The 18,448-nt window shown below is 56.3% G+C and overlaps 1 protein-coding gene across 5 annotated transcripts in view; it reads left to right on the forward strand.

Moving 5' to 3' along the window:
• The window catches only part of PHACTR3 (phosphatase and actin regulator 3), a 214,898-nt gene that overhangs the window by 124,350 nt on the left and 72,100 nt on the right, over nucleotides 1-18,448 (forward strand). For 4 of the 5 annotated variants that reach the window (XM_060621361.3, XM_060621356.3, XM_060621366.3 and 1 more), the window contains 3 exons: nucleotides 8,180-8,392; nucleotides 12,953-13,127; nucleotides 13,854-14,101. In XM_060621361.3, coding sequence (XP_060477344.1) covers nucleotides 8,180-8,392; nucleotides 12,953-13,127; nucleotides 13,854-14,101 — 636 coding nt within the window. The remainder of the gene's footprint in view (nucleotides 1-8,179; nucleotides 8,393-12,952; nucleotides 13,128-13,853; nucleotides 14,102-18,448) is intronic. The other variant, XM_060621370.3, reaches the window with a different exon arrangement.

Raw genomic sequence — 18,448 nt, forward strand, 5'->3', positions numbered from 1 at the left:
CGTGAGGACAGGCCTGCTGGGGCTTCTGTGGCTTTGGAGCCAGGTGGGCATCTGTTCTCTGCTGCCTTCTTCTGCCAAACAAGGCTCACACCGACGCTTTCCACCGGCCGCCCCGGCCGGCACTAGCGGGCACCTGCTGAGAGCCGTGCCCCGCCCTCCCTGGGGGTGGCTGCGCCTCCCCAGTCTTACCCCAGCTTGAAGATGTGATAGGAGTTTGCGGTCTGAAGGGCTGTGACCCTTGGGACAGTCCTGGCCTCTCCTGCAGAGACCCTCTCAGCATATGCCTGTGCCCCGGTGGCCCCAGGCATCAGGCTTGCGTCAAAGTGGTGGTCGGCCTGACCCGGCTTGAGCCCTGCCCCTTGGCCGCCCGGCCTCCTGCGTGCTAGGCTGCCGCACCCAGCCCCCTACTGGCGCCTGGCACTTCTCCTTGGCAGGTTCCTTCTGCTGCTCAGCTCTGCCTGCTCCATCAGCGCCCCTGCTGACCTCCGGCGCTCTCTTTCCCTGTGTGCTTGGTTTGGGGATGGAGTCTCGAGAGTACAGTTGGCTTGTTGAGGCCACAGATTCGTGTGAAGGACTTTCTCCTGGACGGGATGTGCTGTCGGGTCGGGGGTCCTAATGGCAAATGTGTCCGGGTCTCGTCCTCCCAGAGTGATGGGGGAAGGCGGACAAACCTGCCGATCTCCTTGAGCTGAGTCCACAACAGCGGGCGTGCACACTGGGGCCCCTCCCTGAGTCTGGGGGCTGGGGCAGCCTAGCGATGAACAAGCTTTGGCCAGGCAGAGAGTGAGGAAAAGAGCATCCCGGTCGGGAGAAGGACATCTGCAAAGACAGAGCACAGGGTCCACAAACTTTTTCTGCACGGAGCCAGTTAACTACGGTTGCCTTTGTGGGTCAGAAGGTTCCCGGTGAAACTGCCCACCGCTTCCGAGTAGCCCAAAACCAGCCACAGAAGATGTGCTGGGTGCCAGCAAATCTTATTTACGAAAGCAGCCCAGAGGCTGGATTTGGGGGCTGTGGTTGGCCAGGGAGCAGGACAGACCAGGGGACTTGTGCAGAGCTAAAGGTCTGTATGTGTGGCCAGAGCCAGGGTAAGATAGAGAGAGAGGGGCTGAAGGCAGCTGGAGCCCTGGGGCACGGGACGGAGGTGGGGCCACAGAGGATTTGTGCTGTGGGCGAAGCACCGGGCTGCAGGGCGGGCCAGGGCCCGGGGAGCGAGACCATTGTCCCTGGCCGGTGTGGGGCCCCAGAGGTGCAGCCTCACCCCTCAGCTGGACTCTTCGTTCCTGCCCTCGGTGTGGGTCCTGTGCCCCAGGCACCGGGCCGCAGGGCGGGCCAGGGCCCGGGGAGCGAGACCATTGTCCCTGGCCGGTGTGGGGCCCCAGAGGTGCAGCCTCACCCCTCAGCTGGACTCTTCGTTCCTGCCCTCGGTGTGGGTCCTGTGCCCCAGGGTGTGGGAGAGGAGTTTCCAGAGGTGACTCGTGGCAAATAGCTAGAGAACGTTTTAACAGCGAAGTTTATTTTCATTAGCACAGGTGGAACGGGTTTCTCACTGCGGGTGGTGATTCAGGTTTTCTTCTAATAAACAAGTTGAAACGAAAAGTGTGAGTTCACGTAAAAGAAAACGTAGCAAACCAAAGTATAGGAACACAGAGAAGAGGCCCGATTTTTCTGAAGGATGCCGGTTATGCATTAGCTCGTTTTATGCTGGAAATGCCTCTGGGTTTTTATCACTAGTGTCGTTGCCTTTTCCCTCAAGGTGAAACGGAGGTACAGGGGTCTGTAGCTCGCCCAGGGGTATAGAATTAGGGAATTCAGGGCAACGTGTTTGCCGGGCCAACCTGGGTCTGAGACGTGCCTCAACTCCTCACTAAGCTGTGTGACTGTGAATAAGTCACTCAACCTCTCTGAGCCTGTGTCCTCAACTACACGTGAGGATAATGCCTCACCATGTCCTGGGGTTGCTGCATTTAGGTAATCTGCAGGAATCCCCTAACTCTGTCCGGACACATCCTGAGCGCTCCGGAAGTGTCTGCTCCTGGTGATTGTTGTCGACGTCACTACGGAAAAGCAACTTTTGGGGAGCGAGGCATTAACACGCAGGATCCGGCTGCCTGCAGACGCCCCAGAGCCCCTGCCTCGTTCAGCACGTGTGTTTTGGGAGGCGTGTCCACCTGCGCTGTGCTATTGAGCGAGGCCGCCGCCGCCAGGAGCACCAGGTCTGTAGGGAGAAGCCTGGCCTTGAGCAGAGCCCTGCAGTGAGGGAGCGGATTACAGTCTAACAGGCTTTAAACTCCCCGCTTAAATAATTGCAAGTCAGCATTTAAAAATACGGAGCTTTCCGAAAACCTTCAACGTTGGGGGCCCCCCTGGGCTGCCGTTCCCATGCAGCAGCAGGGGTCACTGGGGGCTGCGAAGGGGCCACTCCCTTCAAGGGGCTCCCCTGTCGGCTCCTGCCCGGCCCCTTCTGGGAAGGTAAGGAGCCTGGTCCCTGTGCTGCCGCAGGGGCTGATCCGCTCTGGGCCTCGTTATCACGTGGTGGATACGGTGGTCTCCCGACCTGCGGTTTCAGTCACCTGCCGTGAGCCACTGGTCTGGACGCGGACGCCCCTCCTCCTGACACGTCGTCAGAAGGTCGACGGTGACCTAGTGTTCCCTCCCGGGCCTGCACCCTTCCCTCGTTTCATCTCCTCCCCTAGGCTTCTATCAGCTCCCATCACAAGAAGCGCGAGTACCGCACAAGGAGGTTTCCCGAGAGAGAGCGAGAGACCACATAACCTTTATCACAGATTACAGTTGTTGTTACACTCGTGTCTCACGGGTTCTTGTTAACCTCTTACTGTGCCTACTCTGCAAATTGCACGTCATCCTAGGTGTACGCGTAGAGGAAGAAACCTCGTACCTCCTGGGTTCGGCGCTCTGCACGGTTTTAGGCGTCCGCGGGGGACCTGGGCCGTCTTCCCTGCAGATACGGGGGTGGGGCTGCTGTAGTGAAAGCGTGAGGTGGCTGTGGGGGCACGATGGGACCCAGGTCTGCAGGGACTATGCAGAGCTGGAGGAGACCAGCTATTATCAGACTCTGTTCGGCCGTCGTTCGTGTCCCCGCGCCCCTGCACCTCCACGCCCGAGGGAGGCCTGTCCCTCTGTGCTGGGAACGATGTGTGGCAGAGAAAGCTGCATTCTGGGCAGCCACGGTGTCTGGGGAGTGCTCAAGCCTGCACCTGGGGTCTCTTCTTGACCCCAGGAAGTTCATGGAAACGTCCAGGGGCCCAGAATGGGATCCCCTGGGGACTCGTGTGGTGTTCACGGTGTCCTGGAAGGTTAGCTGCTTTCTCTTAGAAAGCAGACGTCCTGCGAACTTTGCTGGGGGAGGGGGCGCGGGAGGGGCCCCATGTCCATGTGCGTGGAGAAGCTCCTGGCTTCAGGGGACGTCACTCCTTGGCCAGGTGGTAACACCTGGGCTGGGGCTGTCATTTCCATGTGTCCCCAACTGCTGTGTCCGTTTGGAGGGGAGGGGTGGGGGTTCTGTCCAGGATCACAGGTCTCTTAGGAAAAGGATGTTGTCAAAGATTCTGACCATTGTTTTTGGTTTTTGACCCTCACTTTGAGTTTGGTGATTTGAGTTTGGGTTGACTTTGGACCCTTGTATTTGGGGTGATTTTGTTTTTCTGGTTTTACTTGGATGGTGTTATACCGGTGGCCTAACATTCCCTAAAAAGCCCAGAAGGATCTGTTTTAACTTTAAATGGGACAGGTGGCTGTCCCGCGTTTCTGTTGCCAGGCAGGGCTGTGCTCTGACATTCTCAAGAACGCACGAATTAAAAAAGGAAAGTGGCATTCAGTAAACCTGTACTGTGTTCACTGTATTTTCTTAACAACCCTATTTGTTCAGATGAGAAAGCAAAGGCCGAGAGAGATTGTTGCTTATCTAAGGCCAGGGAGCCCATAAGTGGCAAGCTGGGGTTTGATCCCCGGACATGCTTTTAACCATAATACTCTACAGGGCGCCTGGGAGGCTCGGTTGCCCAAGCACCCGACTCTTGATTTTGGCTCAGGTCATGATCTCACAGTCTGTGAGTTTGAGCCCCACATCGGGCTCTCTGCTGACGGCACAGAGCCTGCTTGGGATTCTCTCTCTCTGTGCCCCTCCCCTGCTTAGGCTGTCTCTCTCTCAACATAAAATAAACTTTAAAAAACAACAACATAATACTCTACAATCCAAACTAGAGGTGCTTCTGGAATGCTCTGTAATATGGGTTGTTTGTGAAGTAAGGAGGGGATGGTGAATGGCAGGCTATAGGTGAGACCCAGCTGCCACCTGTCTGGATGGCACACTCAGTGTGCTGGCTCTGTAAACCCAGACACCAAGCCGAGTCTGCCCCTCCCTGACTGGTGGGTGCGCTTCAGCACTGCTCAGACCCTGGGCTCGTCCCGCCTGCATCTGGGACTCAGCCAGCTGCCTTGCCCTTGGCCAGCTGTCCCAGTTGAGACATGCCAGGTGTTTGGGGTGCCATGAAACTACTCACAGCAGCTGTCCCCAGCCCACCGGGACCTTCCTGTCTCACCAGTCACTCTTGGTCTTGGAAGGTCTCCAGTGAGTGGTAACTGGGCTCAAAGCATGCCCACCGCCCGGGAGGCACTTCCCAGACCAAAGGGCAGGGTAGAGCTTTTTCTCTTGTTACGTAAGCACCTACATAATATTCTCGAGTTGGCCTCTTGTCCTGCAAAGCCTAAAATATTTACTATCTGTCCCTGTACATGAAACAGTTTATCAGCCCCTGCTCAGGAAGGTGAGTGGAGGCCACACAGAAGCATGTCACTGGAACGTTTCCTAAAGTATGCTGGTAAGTCCTGGATGTGCACACTTGGTTGAGCTTCGGTTGTGTCTGTTCCTCAACTGAGCCCTACGTTGTGGTTTGTGCAGCGACATGGGAGCCTTGGCTTAGAGTTTGGTTGGTGAGAAGCGACCTCTGCTGGTCAGGGGAGCAAAGGAACAGTGCCCCCCCCCCCCCTCCCGCCCCATGCCCCAGACAGGATCTCAGATGTGGGAAACATGTGAAACTGACCTTGTCTTCTACATCTTTTTTCTGATATAGCATTTTTCTGATATAGATTCCAAACTGTAATGGTAGCTACACATTCACATGAGCTGCAGAGGATAGAGGCTAAAAGATCTCAGAGCCCCACTTTCTCAGCCTGCGGAGCCCCCGACAGGTCAGGGACATAGAGGTCAGTGTGTGACCGGCATGGATGAGTTTTGTGGGAAGATGTTGGAGGCGATTTTGGTGAGACCTGCCGGTGTGTTGAGTCCCAGGGCTCTCAGAGCACAAGTGGGGGACCCTCATTCCACCTTGGGCTAGTGGGAAGAGGAGACCTCTGTGGGACTGGAAGAAGCTTGCCCTGCAATCTCTGGTTGAGGGGTGGGGGCTGGGACCACTGACTCCCAGAAGTCCAGAGCTGTCCTCACCAGTACTCACTAGCTGCATGGCTATTTCGATTAATTAAAACTAAATGAAATAAAAAATGCAGCTTCACACTGGCCACTTGTCAGTTGCTCATTGACCACGCATGGCTGGTGGCTACTGAAATGGACAGGGAGGAAACATTTCCAGCATCTCAAACATTTCTGTTGGGCAGCACTGGGCATGTGTGCATCCACTTCTGGCACAGGCAGGGAAGTTTTGCTGTTTGAACTGCCAGCCCTCTGGAGGTTGCTGCACCAACAGATACTCTGACCTGCAAAACCCTTTGTGGACAAAGTTTGCAAAACCCCTGGTTTAGAGAGTGGATTTGGGGCAGGAAGGGAAGGAGCCAGGAGGCCATTGCTGAGGTCCAGGTAGAGGCCAGGGAAGCTTGCGTAGGGAGGACAAGTGAACATTGCTGAGAAATATTTTGGAAGGAGAGCACACAGGATTTATCTGTGAATTACATACGGGAGGCAAGGTAGTGGGTGTCCAGTCTGGCTGCACGGCTGCTGAGCTGTGTAGGAAGCCTGGTGGGGGTGGGGATCTGTCTGGTTGGGTGCCATGTCTGCGGCTCCTAGAAGGGTGCCCGAACCCCATAATTGTTGAAGGACCTTTGCAAGATGGGTTGATGGGTGAATGCATCTGAAGGAAGGGGAAGGCTGGAGAGGGCTTTCCCTTGGGAAATCAAGAGATGGGTTTGAGAATGTTTCATTTTGCCTTTCTGACCTCCAGATGGAGATGTCACAGTGGCTGATAATGTATGAGTCTGGAGCTAGGAGGGAAGGTCAGGGGTCGACAGAGAGATGGGTTGGATTCTGAAGCCAGAGGACTGGATGGGAAAATGAGATGAGAGAATTGGAGCTGTGGACTCAGGAATGAGTCCTAGGCTGAAGGCTGAGGGCTGGGTCCTCCTGGGCAGCCCCGATGGAGCCTGCAGGGGGCTGAGCATGTGCAGACAGCGTGACAGGCGGGAGCTGGGGAACAGGTGTCTGGGAGCCAAAGAGGAACGTGATGGAGACTGAGGACAACTGAGATCAAGCGGCCCTGCCCCGCCTGACGTAGGCATGGGGACCCTGCCCTGGGCTGCCTAGTCTCCCAGTTAACCCATCTCTTGGCAGCCTGGCTAAGGGAACCTGTGGAGTCCAGACATACATTGCTCACCTTGTCCAGACCCCCGGGACTCAGAGGAAGAAACTGTCCCGTCCATGTTTGCACATGGCAGGACCCAGGCTTGTGCCACAAGAGTGTCACGGCCATGGAGTTGGCCGCGGACAATAAAGGCACAGAAATGGTAATAACCTGGGATCCATGGGATGCACAGTGTCTGCTTCCAGAGTTTCCGTGGAAATTCTCCAAGGGCAGGTATCAGGCCAGCGCCGTGTTTTCAGTACCACGGCTAGCGCTCTGCCCCTTAGGGCCTCCAGAACCTTTCCCCAGGCGGTGACTGTGGGCCCAGCTCTGCCAAGCTGTTCTGGGAGTGTTTGTATCTTCCTCCTCGGCCGGTTGTAAAAAATGAGACGAGGCCATGCGCAGCAGGCATCTTACACCAGGCTGGGCACCTGCTGTGAGAGGGCAGGGTGTGCTGGGGTCCCCACGTGGGGATGGGGCTGGGGGTCCACCTCTCTAGTATCAGGGAGGAAGGAAGGAAGATGGGGTTTCAGGGACAGTTGTGTTGGAGTCAGGCATCTAAGAACAGCACCCCCACCCCTGTCTGAAGGCCTCAGTTTCTCCTGGAGGTGAGGCCACACAGGAGTGGGGAGGTGAGGAGCTGGAGGCAGGTTTGAGGCCGTGACTGCAGGGTAGAGGCAGAGCTGAGGGCCCTGACCGTGGCAGTCCTGAGGTGGCCGCCACTGGGGTTTCTGTCTCACCATCTTCTGCAGCACTCAGCAGGGTGAGCCCAAATGAAAGGAAGGCAGAGGACTTGGGGGTGTGGGTGGGATGGGTGGTGCGTGATCGTCAGTAGGACTTGAGTCAGATGAAGGGAGAAGGGAAAAGACAGTGCTCGCGGATGGGGAGAAAGCAGAGGAGGGATGGACAGTCTTGGGGGGCGGTGCTCAAGGGGCAGCAGGAGGGAGAGGGGACAGGGGCGCTGGGCGGGCTGCCCTTCCTCTGAGCTGGACCTCCTTGCCTCCTGAACCACTCCTTGGGACCTACACGTACCAGGGGCCAGGGCTGCTGAAAACCACACATGTAAAGTCAATGGCTGCTGAATTTGAGGGTCTGCAGGTGCCAGACCCACACGACATCGTTCCCTCCCGTTTAAACCTTGCAGCAACCCTGGGAGGGACTCTGGTGTTTGTCAGATCTCCCATGTGGGGAAATGGAGACACTGGAGTTTGAGTCACTTCCCAGGATGACCGTGCAGGGGCCGACTGGAGCCTGGGTGTGTCTCATTCCCAAACTTCTGATCGTGACCATGCCCAGGTCAGGTGGGGACAGGAGCTTTGGCGCCACCTGTTGACCGAGAAAAGGAACAGAATTACAGAATTACTCCTGCTCCTGAATTCTTTCCTCTTCTCCCTCCTCCCCCCCACCCCCAACAGTTCTATTGACTTCTAAACTCACAGGAAGTCAGGTCTGTATGTTGAGCGGCCCCTCTGTACCCTGCTCCTGTTAACAGTCCCACCCCACCCAAGCCACTTTACTGTCCTTGCTCATGTCCAACCCCATCAGAAGCAGCATGGCTTGTGAACTCTCTGTTTTGCCTTTGAACCCAGCCAAGATGCCGTCAGCATCCAGAGGTGAAGAAGCAGACGCCTCCGGCAGCCTCCCGCCTACCGCGGATGAACCCTCTCAAGCCTTAGCCGGGTCTGACTCCCTGGACAGCCCTCCCAGACCCCTGGAGAGATCCGTGGGCCAGCTCCCCAGCCCCCCGCTGTTGCCCACGCCACCACCCAAGGCAGGCTGCAAAACCACGAAAAATGTCACAGGTGGGTCCGCATGCATGCATCCTTCCGTCCGTTCAGCCATCCGTGCCTTCGACCTGCCTTGATGGGCTCCCGCTGCGGGCTGGTTCTCACCCTTTGCTTTTGCCATCCGGGCTCTAGGCAGTCCCAGGGGAGACGAACTGGAGGCTGGAGGCCTGGCTGCTCTTGGCAATGAGCTGTGGTTGTCAGGAGCAGACCCCTGGGCTCCCTTAAGCAAATGAGGCAGTTTATTGGCAGGAGTCCAAGGAGTCTTCCAGAACCTGAATGCAAAAGTGTAGCCATCCCCCAGGAGGGAGATTTTGTCTGTATGTTCAGGTGTCTTCTCTGTCTCACATTCTCTCTCCCTCCCCCGCTCCTCCCCTTCCTTCCCCAGTCTGTCTCCACTTCTCCCCGATGGCTCCATCTCTCGTGGTCTCTGCTTGCTCTGTCTCATGACCTTGTTCCAGTGAGCTCCATCCTGAAAGGCAGAGGGAGGCAGGGATAAACACTGGACGGTAGGGTGGGGATCAGAGAGGGGAGCATGGCTGCGCAGAGGCCCCAAGAGGCATCTGCTCCTATAGCTTTGGCCACACTGGCTGAATAGTCCCTGGAGATTGAGACGTTTGCTTTTGGAGTTTGGGTATTTCTTGTCCCGTCACTGCTGAAAATAGGAGACGCTGCTGGTCTCAGGGAAAAAGCAGACCCTTCAGTACGAGGTGGCTGTTTTGAAGAGTCGATCCTTACCTGCTGCCTGAAGGGAGTAGCATGAAGACAACGTGGGTGGTGGACCTGAGCCGTCTTGCTGCCCGTGAGCCCCTGACCACCACTCACAGCACCACTCCTTCCCTCTCGTTGGGCCACAAGGAGGCCCAGCTACACACCACCCGTCCCTGACGCACGGGCCAGCACCTCGAAGAGACCGAGGCTCGGGGGCTCCAGCAACGTCTCCCAGGTCCCACGGCTAACGGAGACTGGAACCCAGTTCTGGGCCTGAGGCTGGTCACCCCCATACCGCCCTTCCTGCTAAAACCTCCTTCCCCGGCGTCACGCGGTCAGTGCCTATGCGTCTCTGTCCCTCCTTCAGGGCCGCTGTCCCTGACCCTTACCCCACAGCAGCATGCGCCTGGCCTTGGGGCACTTACCACGTGCTTCATTCACCTCACCCGGTGGGCTGAGTAGTGTGCCCTTAAAACTCACGTCTACCTGGAAGCTCAGAACTGCGGTCTTCTTTGGAAGAGGGTCTTCACAGACGTGATTAGATCGGCATCAACATGAAATCGTCCTGGCGAGGGAGGGGCCCCAAATCCAACGAGCGTGTCCTTATAAGAGACGCAAAAGCACCCACCAGACGACCTGGACGTGGAGACAGAGATTGGAGCGAGCTGTCTGCAAGTCACGCCATGCCGGCGGGGCTGGGGGACGCCTGGCGTCTTTCTCTCTCAGCCGTCGGAAGGATCCAGCTGCTGACACCTTGATTCCAGACTTCCGGCCTCTACGACTACGAGCGGATGACGTCCTGTTGTTCTGAGCTACCCACTTTGTGGGATTCTGTGACCGCAACCCGGGACCCTACCACGTCCTAGTGCTGGCATACAGCAGGTGCTTAGCGAGTGCGCGCAACTGTGACTGAAGGAACAAGCGACGATCTGAGCCCCGCCTGCTTGTTCCTACCTCTCTGGGATGAGTCTAAGCCTATAGTCTTCCGGGGACGTGGCCGCACGGATAGGAGTCAAAGTTCCGAGGCAGAATCACACTGTTGCAACTTGTTGCTATCTTCTGAGAGTTTTCTTCTCCATCCGTTGAGACTTGAAACAATTGGAAATCCATCCGATCAGGCACTATCCACCATGTTTTATTCTGGCTCCCATACAGTTTGTTCTGGACCCTCGATAACTCACAGATGTCCTGCCTCCTCTGTGCTTTGGACAGATCAGACCTAAGGCCGCACGGTGAGGTTCCTCTGCCGTGACTCCTCTGCTTGTCCGCACGGCTGAAATTCTGGATTTCGAGGGCCTCGTGCTCTGGGACCTGCCCCTCCCTTTTGAGGAGCTCCAGAACATCGGGGGGATTAATCTGGGGAACTAGACTAGGAGCTGGAGGGCATGGGAGGGTGGTTTCAGCCTGGATCTCTTTTTGACAGCTGAGACCACATTTTGGCGACTCTGTCTTCTTTCCTCTGTTCTCTTTTTTCTTCTCTTTGGGGGGAAAGTGTTTGCTTCAGCGTGTGGGCGCTAGGTGGCAGCAGAGAAGGAGAGAGGCCCCTTAGCTGGGCTTAACTGGGACCAGGGGGGGACAGCATACACAAGCTGAGTCCCCACGGGGGTCTTTGCCTGCAGGCCTCCTCACCGACCCTCCACCAGAGGTCAGGGCATTGTCTTCCCCCTCCCCCCAACCCAGACCCACTCACAGACTTGCTTTGCCGGGTCAGCATGGTGTCGAATTTTTTTTTAACGGGTTGCCAACATTTTAAACATTAAAATCTATTTAAGCATTAAAATATTAACATGTGTAAAACATGTCAGTTTTACCTGGAATCCAGATTTCTGGCTTTTCTTGAAAAGTCTTCATATCTGGCCACCCCTGAGTCACAACAGCCCCATTAAGGTGAGCAGGTGCTCTTGTATTTACCAAAACCCTCGCCCCCTGTTCGTATGAATTGCGTGAGGTCCCTTGACTCACCTGTGTTTCACTTGCCTGGACCCTGGACCCGTGTGAGTTCACCCCCTCAGGACAAAGCTTTCCCTGTCCAGCTGGATGACGGTCGCTTCCACGTATGGGGGTCCCACAGCCTCTGCCAACCACACTTGGAATCCCGCCACCGAGTTCCAATCCCAGCCCCTGTCATACCCTGGAGGCACGATTTGGGGTTGGCTTCTGAGCCTCAGTTTCCTTATCTGAGAAAGGGGCGTGCTAACTGGTGCCCTGGGCGGCTGGACGAGGCAGGCCAGGTACAGCGCTCAGCAGAGCAGGAAATGGGGGGCGCTCGTTCAGTGTATTCGTGATTGCCAGCGTGTGGCGACCCTGCGAGGGTCCTGGCTGAGGGAGCACAGACAAGCCACGCCACCTCAGTTTCCCCACCTGTACGCTGGGACCGGGGATGCCTTCCTAGCAGGTGTGGGCGAGGATTCTAGGCAGCAGAGCAACACCTGCAGGGGAGGCGGTCCCTGTGATGAGCAGGGGCCGCCCCAGGAGGGGTGGAGGTTGGTGGGGGATGAGCTGGTGGAGTGTGGAGAATTGGGGACGGCCCTGGGGGCCGCTCTCGGGTGGAGCCCGCCCCCCGCCCTGCCCGTGTCTGGCCACATTGTGAATGGCTGGCACCGTCTCATCCTTGGGCGTCAGCTCAGATGTCCCCTTCTGCCGAGAGGCCTCGCCTGACCTCCGTAGCCCAGCCCACGTGCTCCCGACCCCAGGTGCTCTCAGCCCCCCTTCCTGGCACAGCTCTTTCTCCAGTGGCTTTCTGTCTGCCTTTCCTCTCTTGGCCCCACCTGGCCGGCCTAGAGGCCCATCGAGGGCAAGGCCTGGGCGGTGCGTGTTTCCTGGCCGTGCCCACCAAGACGGGTGTTTGTAAAGACCGCTAAATGATGTGTCCCGATGAGACCTACAGTTTTCCTTCTGTCTTCCTGTTAGTGACATCCACGTTCCAGGATGGCGTCAGAAAGTCTTTGTTTTTTATGGAGTGGTCTCGGTCTCTGTGTCTGTCTCTCTGTTTCTCTCTCTCTTCCTGCTGAGGCTAAGAAGGGGTTGGTCTGTTTGTATCAGTCTAGTGGGAGCCTGCCTCAGCCTCTCTGGGAACGAGTCCGTGTATGAAGATGTAACAGGTGCCAGGCCCTAACCCAGCTGCCGGGCTCCTGCTGGCCCCGCCAGGGAACTGTCGGCCCATTTTACAGATAAGAAGGCTGAGCCTTCTCGAGTTTTGGGGACTTGCCTTGGAGGTCTTACAGCTGATAAGTAGCAGACTGAGACTGGAGGCCAGATCCGTGTAACGACCAAACCCACGCCTTCTGCTGCCCCCAGCGCCTGACGCCATGTGGGACTTGGAGTGCACATTCAGGGAGCATCTGTTAGAGGAGCAAGAGAAGCCTCACCTTCTCAGGCAGGGTTTGAGCAAGTCTATTCTCAGTCTTCAAAATCATTTCATACAAACGGATGTCTATTGCACATGTATTAAGTGCCAGACCTGGGGATACAGCAGTAAGAAAGGTAGACTTGGGCCCTGCCCAGAGTCACAAAGTCGGGTGAGAAGGGCAGACCCAGTGAAGTCACTGATTCCAAGTGGGAGGAGAGGGGCGTCCGGTTTTCCGTGCCCGAGACCTTGCAGGGGGCTCGTTGGCACTGATGTCTGTGGAGCTCATCCCCCAGGCTTGGGGGCGGGGGGTCTCGTGGATGGAACCGGCCAGAGGTGAGCCCTGTCTCTGGCTCTGGGGGCAGGGGACCTGGCACAACTTCTGGAACAGGGCGTCAAGGTCACCTGGCCGGGTGGTGGGGGGAGCTGTGTCCTCTGCCCTTGGGCTCATGTCTTTCTGCAGAGTCCCTCCTCCCTGCTCCCGGGGGCTCACGTTCTTCTCGGTCCCTCTCGTGCTCCAGGCCAGCCTGCACTCTTCCAAGGCTCTGGCGGGAAAAACACTGACCCTCCCCTCCGAGGACAGCTTTCCACGCCCACGGGGTCTCCACATCTTGCCACCGTCCACCGGCCACTGCCCCCCAGCCGCGTCATTGAGGAGCTGCACAGAGCGCTGGCCACCAAGCATCGCCAGGACAGGTGAGCCGCCCTGGTAGGGAGACCTGTGTGCCCAGATTCCCATCCAGGCCAGTCTCGTGTCATGCGCCTGGACTGAGTTCCATGCACTGCTGTCACTGTCTTGAAATTCTTAAGGTTGGGACAAGAGCCCCGTCTTTTCCCTTTGCCCCGGGCTCTGGTCTTGGGTACCACGCTCCGGGAGAGGACATTCAGGGGCTGGACACCGTGGGAGCCTGACCACAAAGCCCCTGCATTTCCCCGGGAGGATCCAGGTTAGGGAGTGCCGCGGAGGAGGAGTAGCCGTCCCGGCCTCTGCAGGCTTTGAGTTTTCGTTAGGCAAGAGTACAGGTAAGCCTGTTCCCGAAGCTTGCACATTTAGTTTTCATTTCCTGTGTCTGTAGGCAGGCTTTGAAGGAGAAGTGGACGGAGGGCAAAGCAGATAGGGAATGGGACGCACGTGTGGTTTGGCAGAAACGCTGCACACGACCTTTCTCGGGAAGTCCTGGCCCCGAGCATACTAAGCATGTCAGGCTTCATCATGGGCGTGTGTATGCTGTTCAGGACAGCCATGTGCCTGGACGCAAAGCCTGTGTGCCATCTGGGGCTGCGTGCCCTGTGCATTCAGATCAGAAGCTGGACGCTGCACGTACTTGGGGAATTTGCAATATTATCGGAAGCCCCCAAGTCGATATGCTGGGTCCTCGGACGAAGCGGACAGCGTATAACCCAAACTGTCTTCCGCTTCAGTTTTCCAGGACGGGACAGTAAAGCGTCCCCGAAGAAGCGGGTGGACGTCCGCCTGTCGAGAACGTCCAGCATGGAGCGGGGCAAGGAGAGGGAGGAGGCTTGGAGCTTTGACGGCGTCTCGGAGAGCAAGCGGACGGCAGCCAAGGGCTCGGAGGAGAACAAGGAGAACTTGATCGTGAATTCCGAACTCAAGGACGACCTGCTGGTGTATCAGGATGAAGAGGCTCTGAACGACTCCATCATCTCTGGTGAGGGGAGGGTGGGGTCGCCGGGGGCCATGCTGACCAGGCGCTTCTGCCCCTGGCGCGGAGGAGGGGTGGGGGCGAAGGAAGGGAGACACGCCTCCGAGGATGAGCAGGGGTGTGTGCGGACAGGCCCTGGGCTGGGAGTAGGAGATGCAGACCGAGCCTCTATTATTTTGGTAACTGCGTATTGATTTTCACGTTTTTGTAAACACGTAAAAGAGGCTCGGCTTTGAGAGCGTCGCTGCTTGGGAACACACGGCAGAAAGTCGTACAGGCGGTGCTCGGAGGTCCGGTGCTTGGAAATATAGTAAAAAATGCTACCAGGAAAGCGAAATGAGGTGGAAGGGGGAGGGGGAAGGGGATGGGGCCCGGCGGCCATCCCGGACGTGGCACACGTGTGACCACACCTGCTTGTGTGGGAACACAGGGTCACGGGCCTTGAGATGACAGGCGTCGGAGCCAGAGTGACTGCTGTGTCTCACCCTGAGGACACAGGCTCAGGGAGGCAGCGCATCGCGGCCGCCCCGACGGGGCAGAGGATGTGCAGGCCGGGACCAGGAGGAGCAGGGAGGGTCACCTGCGGGCCCTGGGGGCCGTGCTGGGTGCCCACTACTTGGAGGAGGGTCAGTATCACACAGTGGTACGCCCTTGTCCGCACGGTGCCTGGTCGGAAGGAGTGAGAGAGCAGCTGATGGATGAATGGCTTTATATACTGTCTGCAAGGCCGTTGGGTCCCCTGAGGTCCGAGACATTGCTGTGTCGACTCCGTGTGTCCACCAGAGGGTCTCGTGGGTGTCTCCAGCCTTAGATCTTCAGGTCTGAGCTCTTGATCTTGGCCCCCAAACCTGGCCTGTTGTCCGTCCCTGAAAACAGCGCCTCTGCCCTCCCTGTGGCCCGGACCCACCCTGACGCTCTCTTGAAGTGGCACCTGCCAAGCAGGCAAGGTGGTCACGGGTCCTCTGGACTCCTCCTTGGAGCAGACCCCAGGTCTGGCTGTGTCCTCCCCGGGCCCTGTGTCCCTGCCTGTCCCTGTCACCCCTGGGCTCTTCCTCTCCCTGAACTCCCTTGGACGCGGCCACGGGCCCTCACTGTTCTTCACACACACCGACCATCTGCCAACCACAGCATCCTCCTGGCCTCTGCACGGGGGTTGTGTGTGTGGCTCCTCTGGGTTCAAAACCCCACCTCCTCCTGGAAGCTGGCCCTGGGCACACAAGTGAGCCTCTCCCCACCACAGCTCTGCCAGCCCCTCGCTCCACCTGACCTTCCCCGCGGCTCCGTGTCCCCCTGACTTGGCTTACGCGCCCCCCCTCCCAGAGCATAGACCCCACGAGGTCAAGGGCTTCGTCCAGTAGCTCGTGCTGTGTTTGCAATCTGGGGGTGCCAAGTGCACACTAGATGTCAGTGGAGCCAGGCCATCAGGGGGCTCAAGGGGAGGGTGCCTGTCACGTATGAACAGGTACCAGCCTGGGGAGCCCTCGTCCTCAGCTGCGCTGTCGCGTGGGCAGTTAGCTGTTTCTCCCGGGGTTTCTCCTGGGGCATGGGCCAAACTTGCACCTCTTGTCACGTGTGCCTCAAAATGTGTCCTCAAGCGAGCAGCGCTTGACTGTGGTCTGACGGGAGCAGGGGGGGTAGAATTCACTCCAGAAACCCTGCTGTGGCTAACGCGCGCAGGCTCGCTGCCCAGCTTCCTGGGGAACGTGATGCGCGTACTGCATTTGCAGACCCTGAGCAGAGCAACCCCGTCTTCTGTCCCCTCCTCCGCGGGCACCCGTGTTCCCGCCTCACGGTCGAGGCCTCACGTTCAACCCCAAGAACATCCTGTTGTGGGCTGGGCTTGTTACGCGCGCCATCAGGCCTATCTGGAGACCCCGGTCTTCTGCAAATTCAGCCTCTGGGTGCTCATCTCCAGGAGAGTCCAGGGCTCCTGAAGCCTGGGAACCAGTCTGGAGAATGGGTTCTTTGCTTTTACACATTCATACATGTGTCCGTAATTCCCTCAAAGTTATGAACCTCTCAGCAGAAGTACTTGGAGGGGGGAAAAGAACCTATTTCGGTTCTAGACAAATCCTAGAAATGTTACTTTTAGGGAGAATGTTATCGTAGGAAAGACCCATGAAAGTAATTTGCTTTGCTCGATAGGACAGCAGTGGCTGTTACTTGCTTCTCCCGGGTTCAAGCCCTGCACCCAAGGCTGGTAGGTTATTTGTCAGTCCCTGTGGTGCTGAGGCAGAAAAACAGCAAAGCAGTAGATTCACCAATTATTGGCCACAAAAACCCCGCAGTGTTACCTATCTATTTAGCGTACTGTTGACGGAACCTTGGAGGCATCGTCCCGTCTCACGTGAACAGTCCCAGGATGGGTCAACCCGAATTCTCTAATAAGGTGGCACCAGAGTTTCATTTCCAGAGCTGGTGGTGACCCCACCCAAGGCAGGTTGCCTCGTGAATCAGCTGGAAGACGGAAAGACCGTCCTGCTTGACTGAGCTGTAGAGAAAAATGTCTCTTGTCCTGAGTCTGACGGTTGGACTTGCGCGCAGGGCAACTTCATTGTCGTGGTCAGCACAGAAAGGGGCGCAACAGACCGTGTGTTTCTACCTCGTGCCTCCTGCCAGACTGCGGTGTGCACACAGGGGCGCCCCTCACAGCTGTGCGCAGTCGGTGCTGGGTGAAAACGGGGCACCGAGAACATTCTCCGGTTTGTCCAAGGTGAATTCTTAAGATTTAATTTTTTAAGAGCAGCTTTAGGGTCACAAGAAAATTAGGAGAAAGTTACAGAGACTTCCATGTGCCTCCTCCAACCCCCTTCCCCCACCACCACCCCCGCCCCGCCTCCCCGTGACCAGCCTCACTCACCAGACTGGTACGTTTATTACGACAGATAAACCGACGTTGACCCCTCGTCACCCTAAGTGTTCACTCCCGATGTCGTGCGCTCTGGGCATCTAGACAAATGTGCAGTGACTGGTGTCTATCATGATACTGTCATTCAGAGAATTTTCGCTGCTCCCCAAATCCCCTGTGCTCCACCTGTTCCACTCTCCCCCCCCCCACCCCCACAACCATGGATCGTTTTATTATCTCCGTGGTTGAACCTTTCAAGAATGTCATAGAGTTGGAATCCTGAGGTGTGTAGCTTCTTCAGGCTGGCTTCTTTCTCGTAGTACCGTGCATCCAAGTTTCCTCCGTGTCTCTTCATGGCTTGATAGCTCATTTCTTTTCAGTGCTAAGTAATATTCCGTTGTCTGGGTGGGCCCCAGTTGACCCGCTCACCTACTGAAGGACATCTTGGTTCCTTCCAAGTTTTGGCAATTATGAATTAAGCTGCTACAAAAGTCCACGTGCGATTTTGCGTGCGTGGACATAAGCGTTCACCTCCTTTGGGTGAATACCCATGAGTGAGGTTGCTAGATCAGTATGGTAAGACTATGTTTCGATTTGTAAGAACCCGCCAAACTGTGTTCCCAAGGCGCCGCGCCGTGTTGCCTTGCATTGCCAGCAGCAATGAACGAGAGGTCCGGCTGCATCACGTCTTCACCACAGCATCGGGTGTCGCCAGGGTTCCAGATCTGGGCCGCTCTAAGAGGTTGTCGTGCTGTCTCGTCGTTTTGACTTGCGTCTCCCTGATGACCGACGCTGCGGAGCAACTTTCCATACGCTTACTTGCTCTCTGTGCATCTCCTTGGGTGAGGTGGCAAGGTTTTGGACCCATCATTTCTTAACCGGGTTGTTTCTTTTCTTACTATTGGGTTTTAAGGGTTTCTTTATATTTTGGATGGCAGTCCTTTCTCAGATGTAACCTTTGAAAATATTTTCTCCCAGTCTGTGGCTTGTCTTATTCTCTTGACATTGTCTTTCATAGAGCACAAGTTTTTAATTTTAATGGAGTCTAGCTTGTCCATTAACTGTCATGGATCATGCGTTGGGCAGTGTATCTGAAAAGACCTTGTCGTGTCAAGCTCACTTGGGTTTTCGCACATTACCCTCCAAGTTTTATACTTTGGAGTTCTACATTTAGGTCTGTGATTCATTTAGTGAATGTCGCATGGTATGTATCGAGATTCATTTTTCTGCGTGGGCTGTCCACTTCTAGCTAATTTGCTATTTAAGATGAACATAGAATTCTAATGTTTCATTTAAATTTAACATATTTAATAGCTAACAATTTATTTTTATTTTTTAATTTTTTTTTTTAACGTTTATTTATTTTTTTGAGAGAGAGAAAGAGCATGAACGGGGGAGGGTCAGAGAGAGGGAGACACAGAATCTGAAACAGGCTCCAGGCTCTGAGCTGTCAGCACAGAGCCCGACGCGGGGCTCGAACTCACGGACCGCGAGATCATGACCTG

Source organism: Panthera onca, chromosome A3 (genome assembly GCF_046562875.1).
Source record: "Panthera onca isolate mPanOnc1 chromosome A3, mPanOnc1 haplotype 2, whole genome shotgun sequence".
Classification (NCBI taxonomy): Eukaryota; Metazoa; Chordata; class Mammalia; order Carnivora; family Felidae; genus Panthera; species Panthera onca.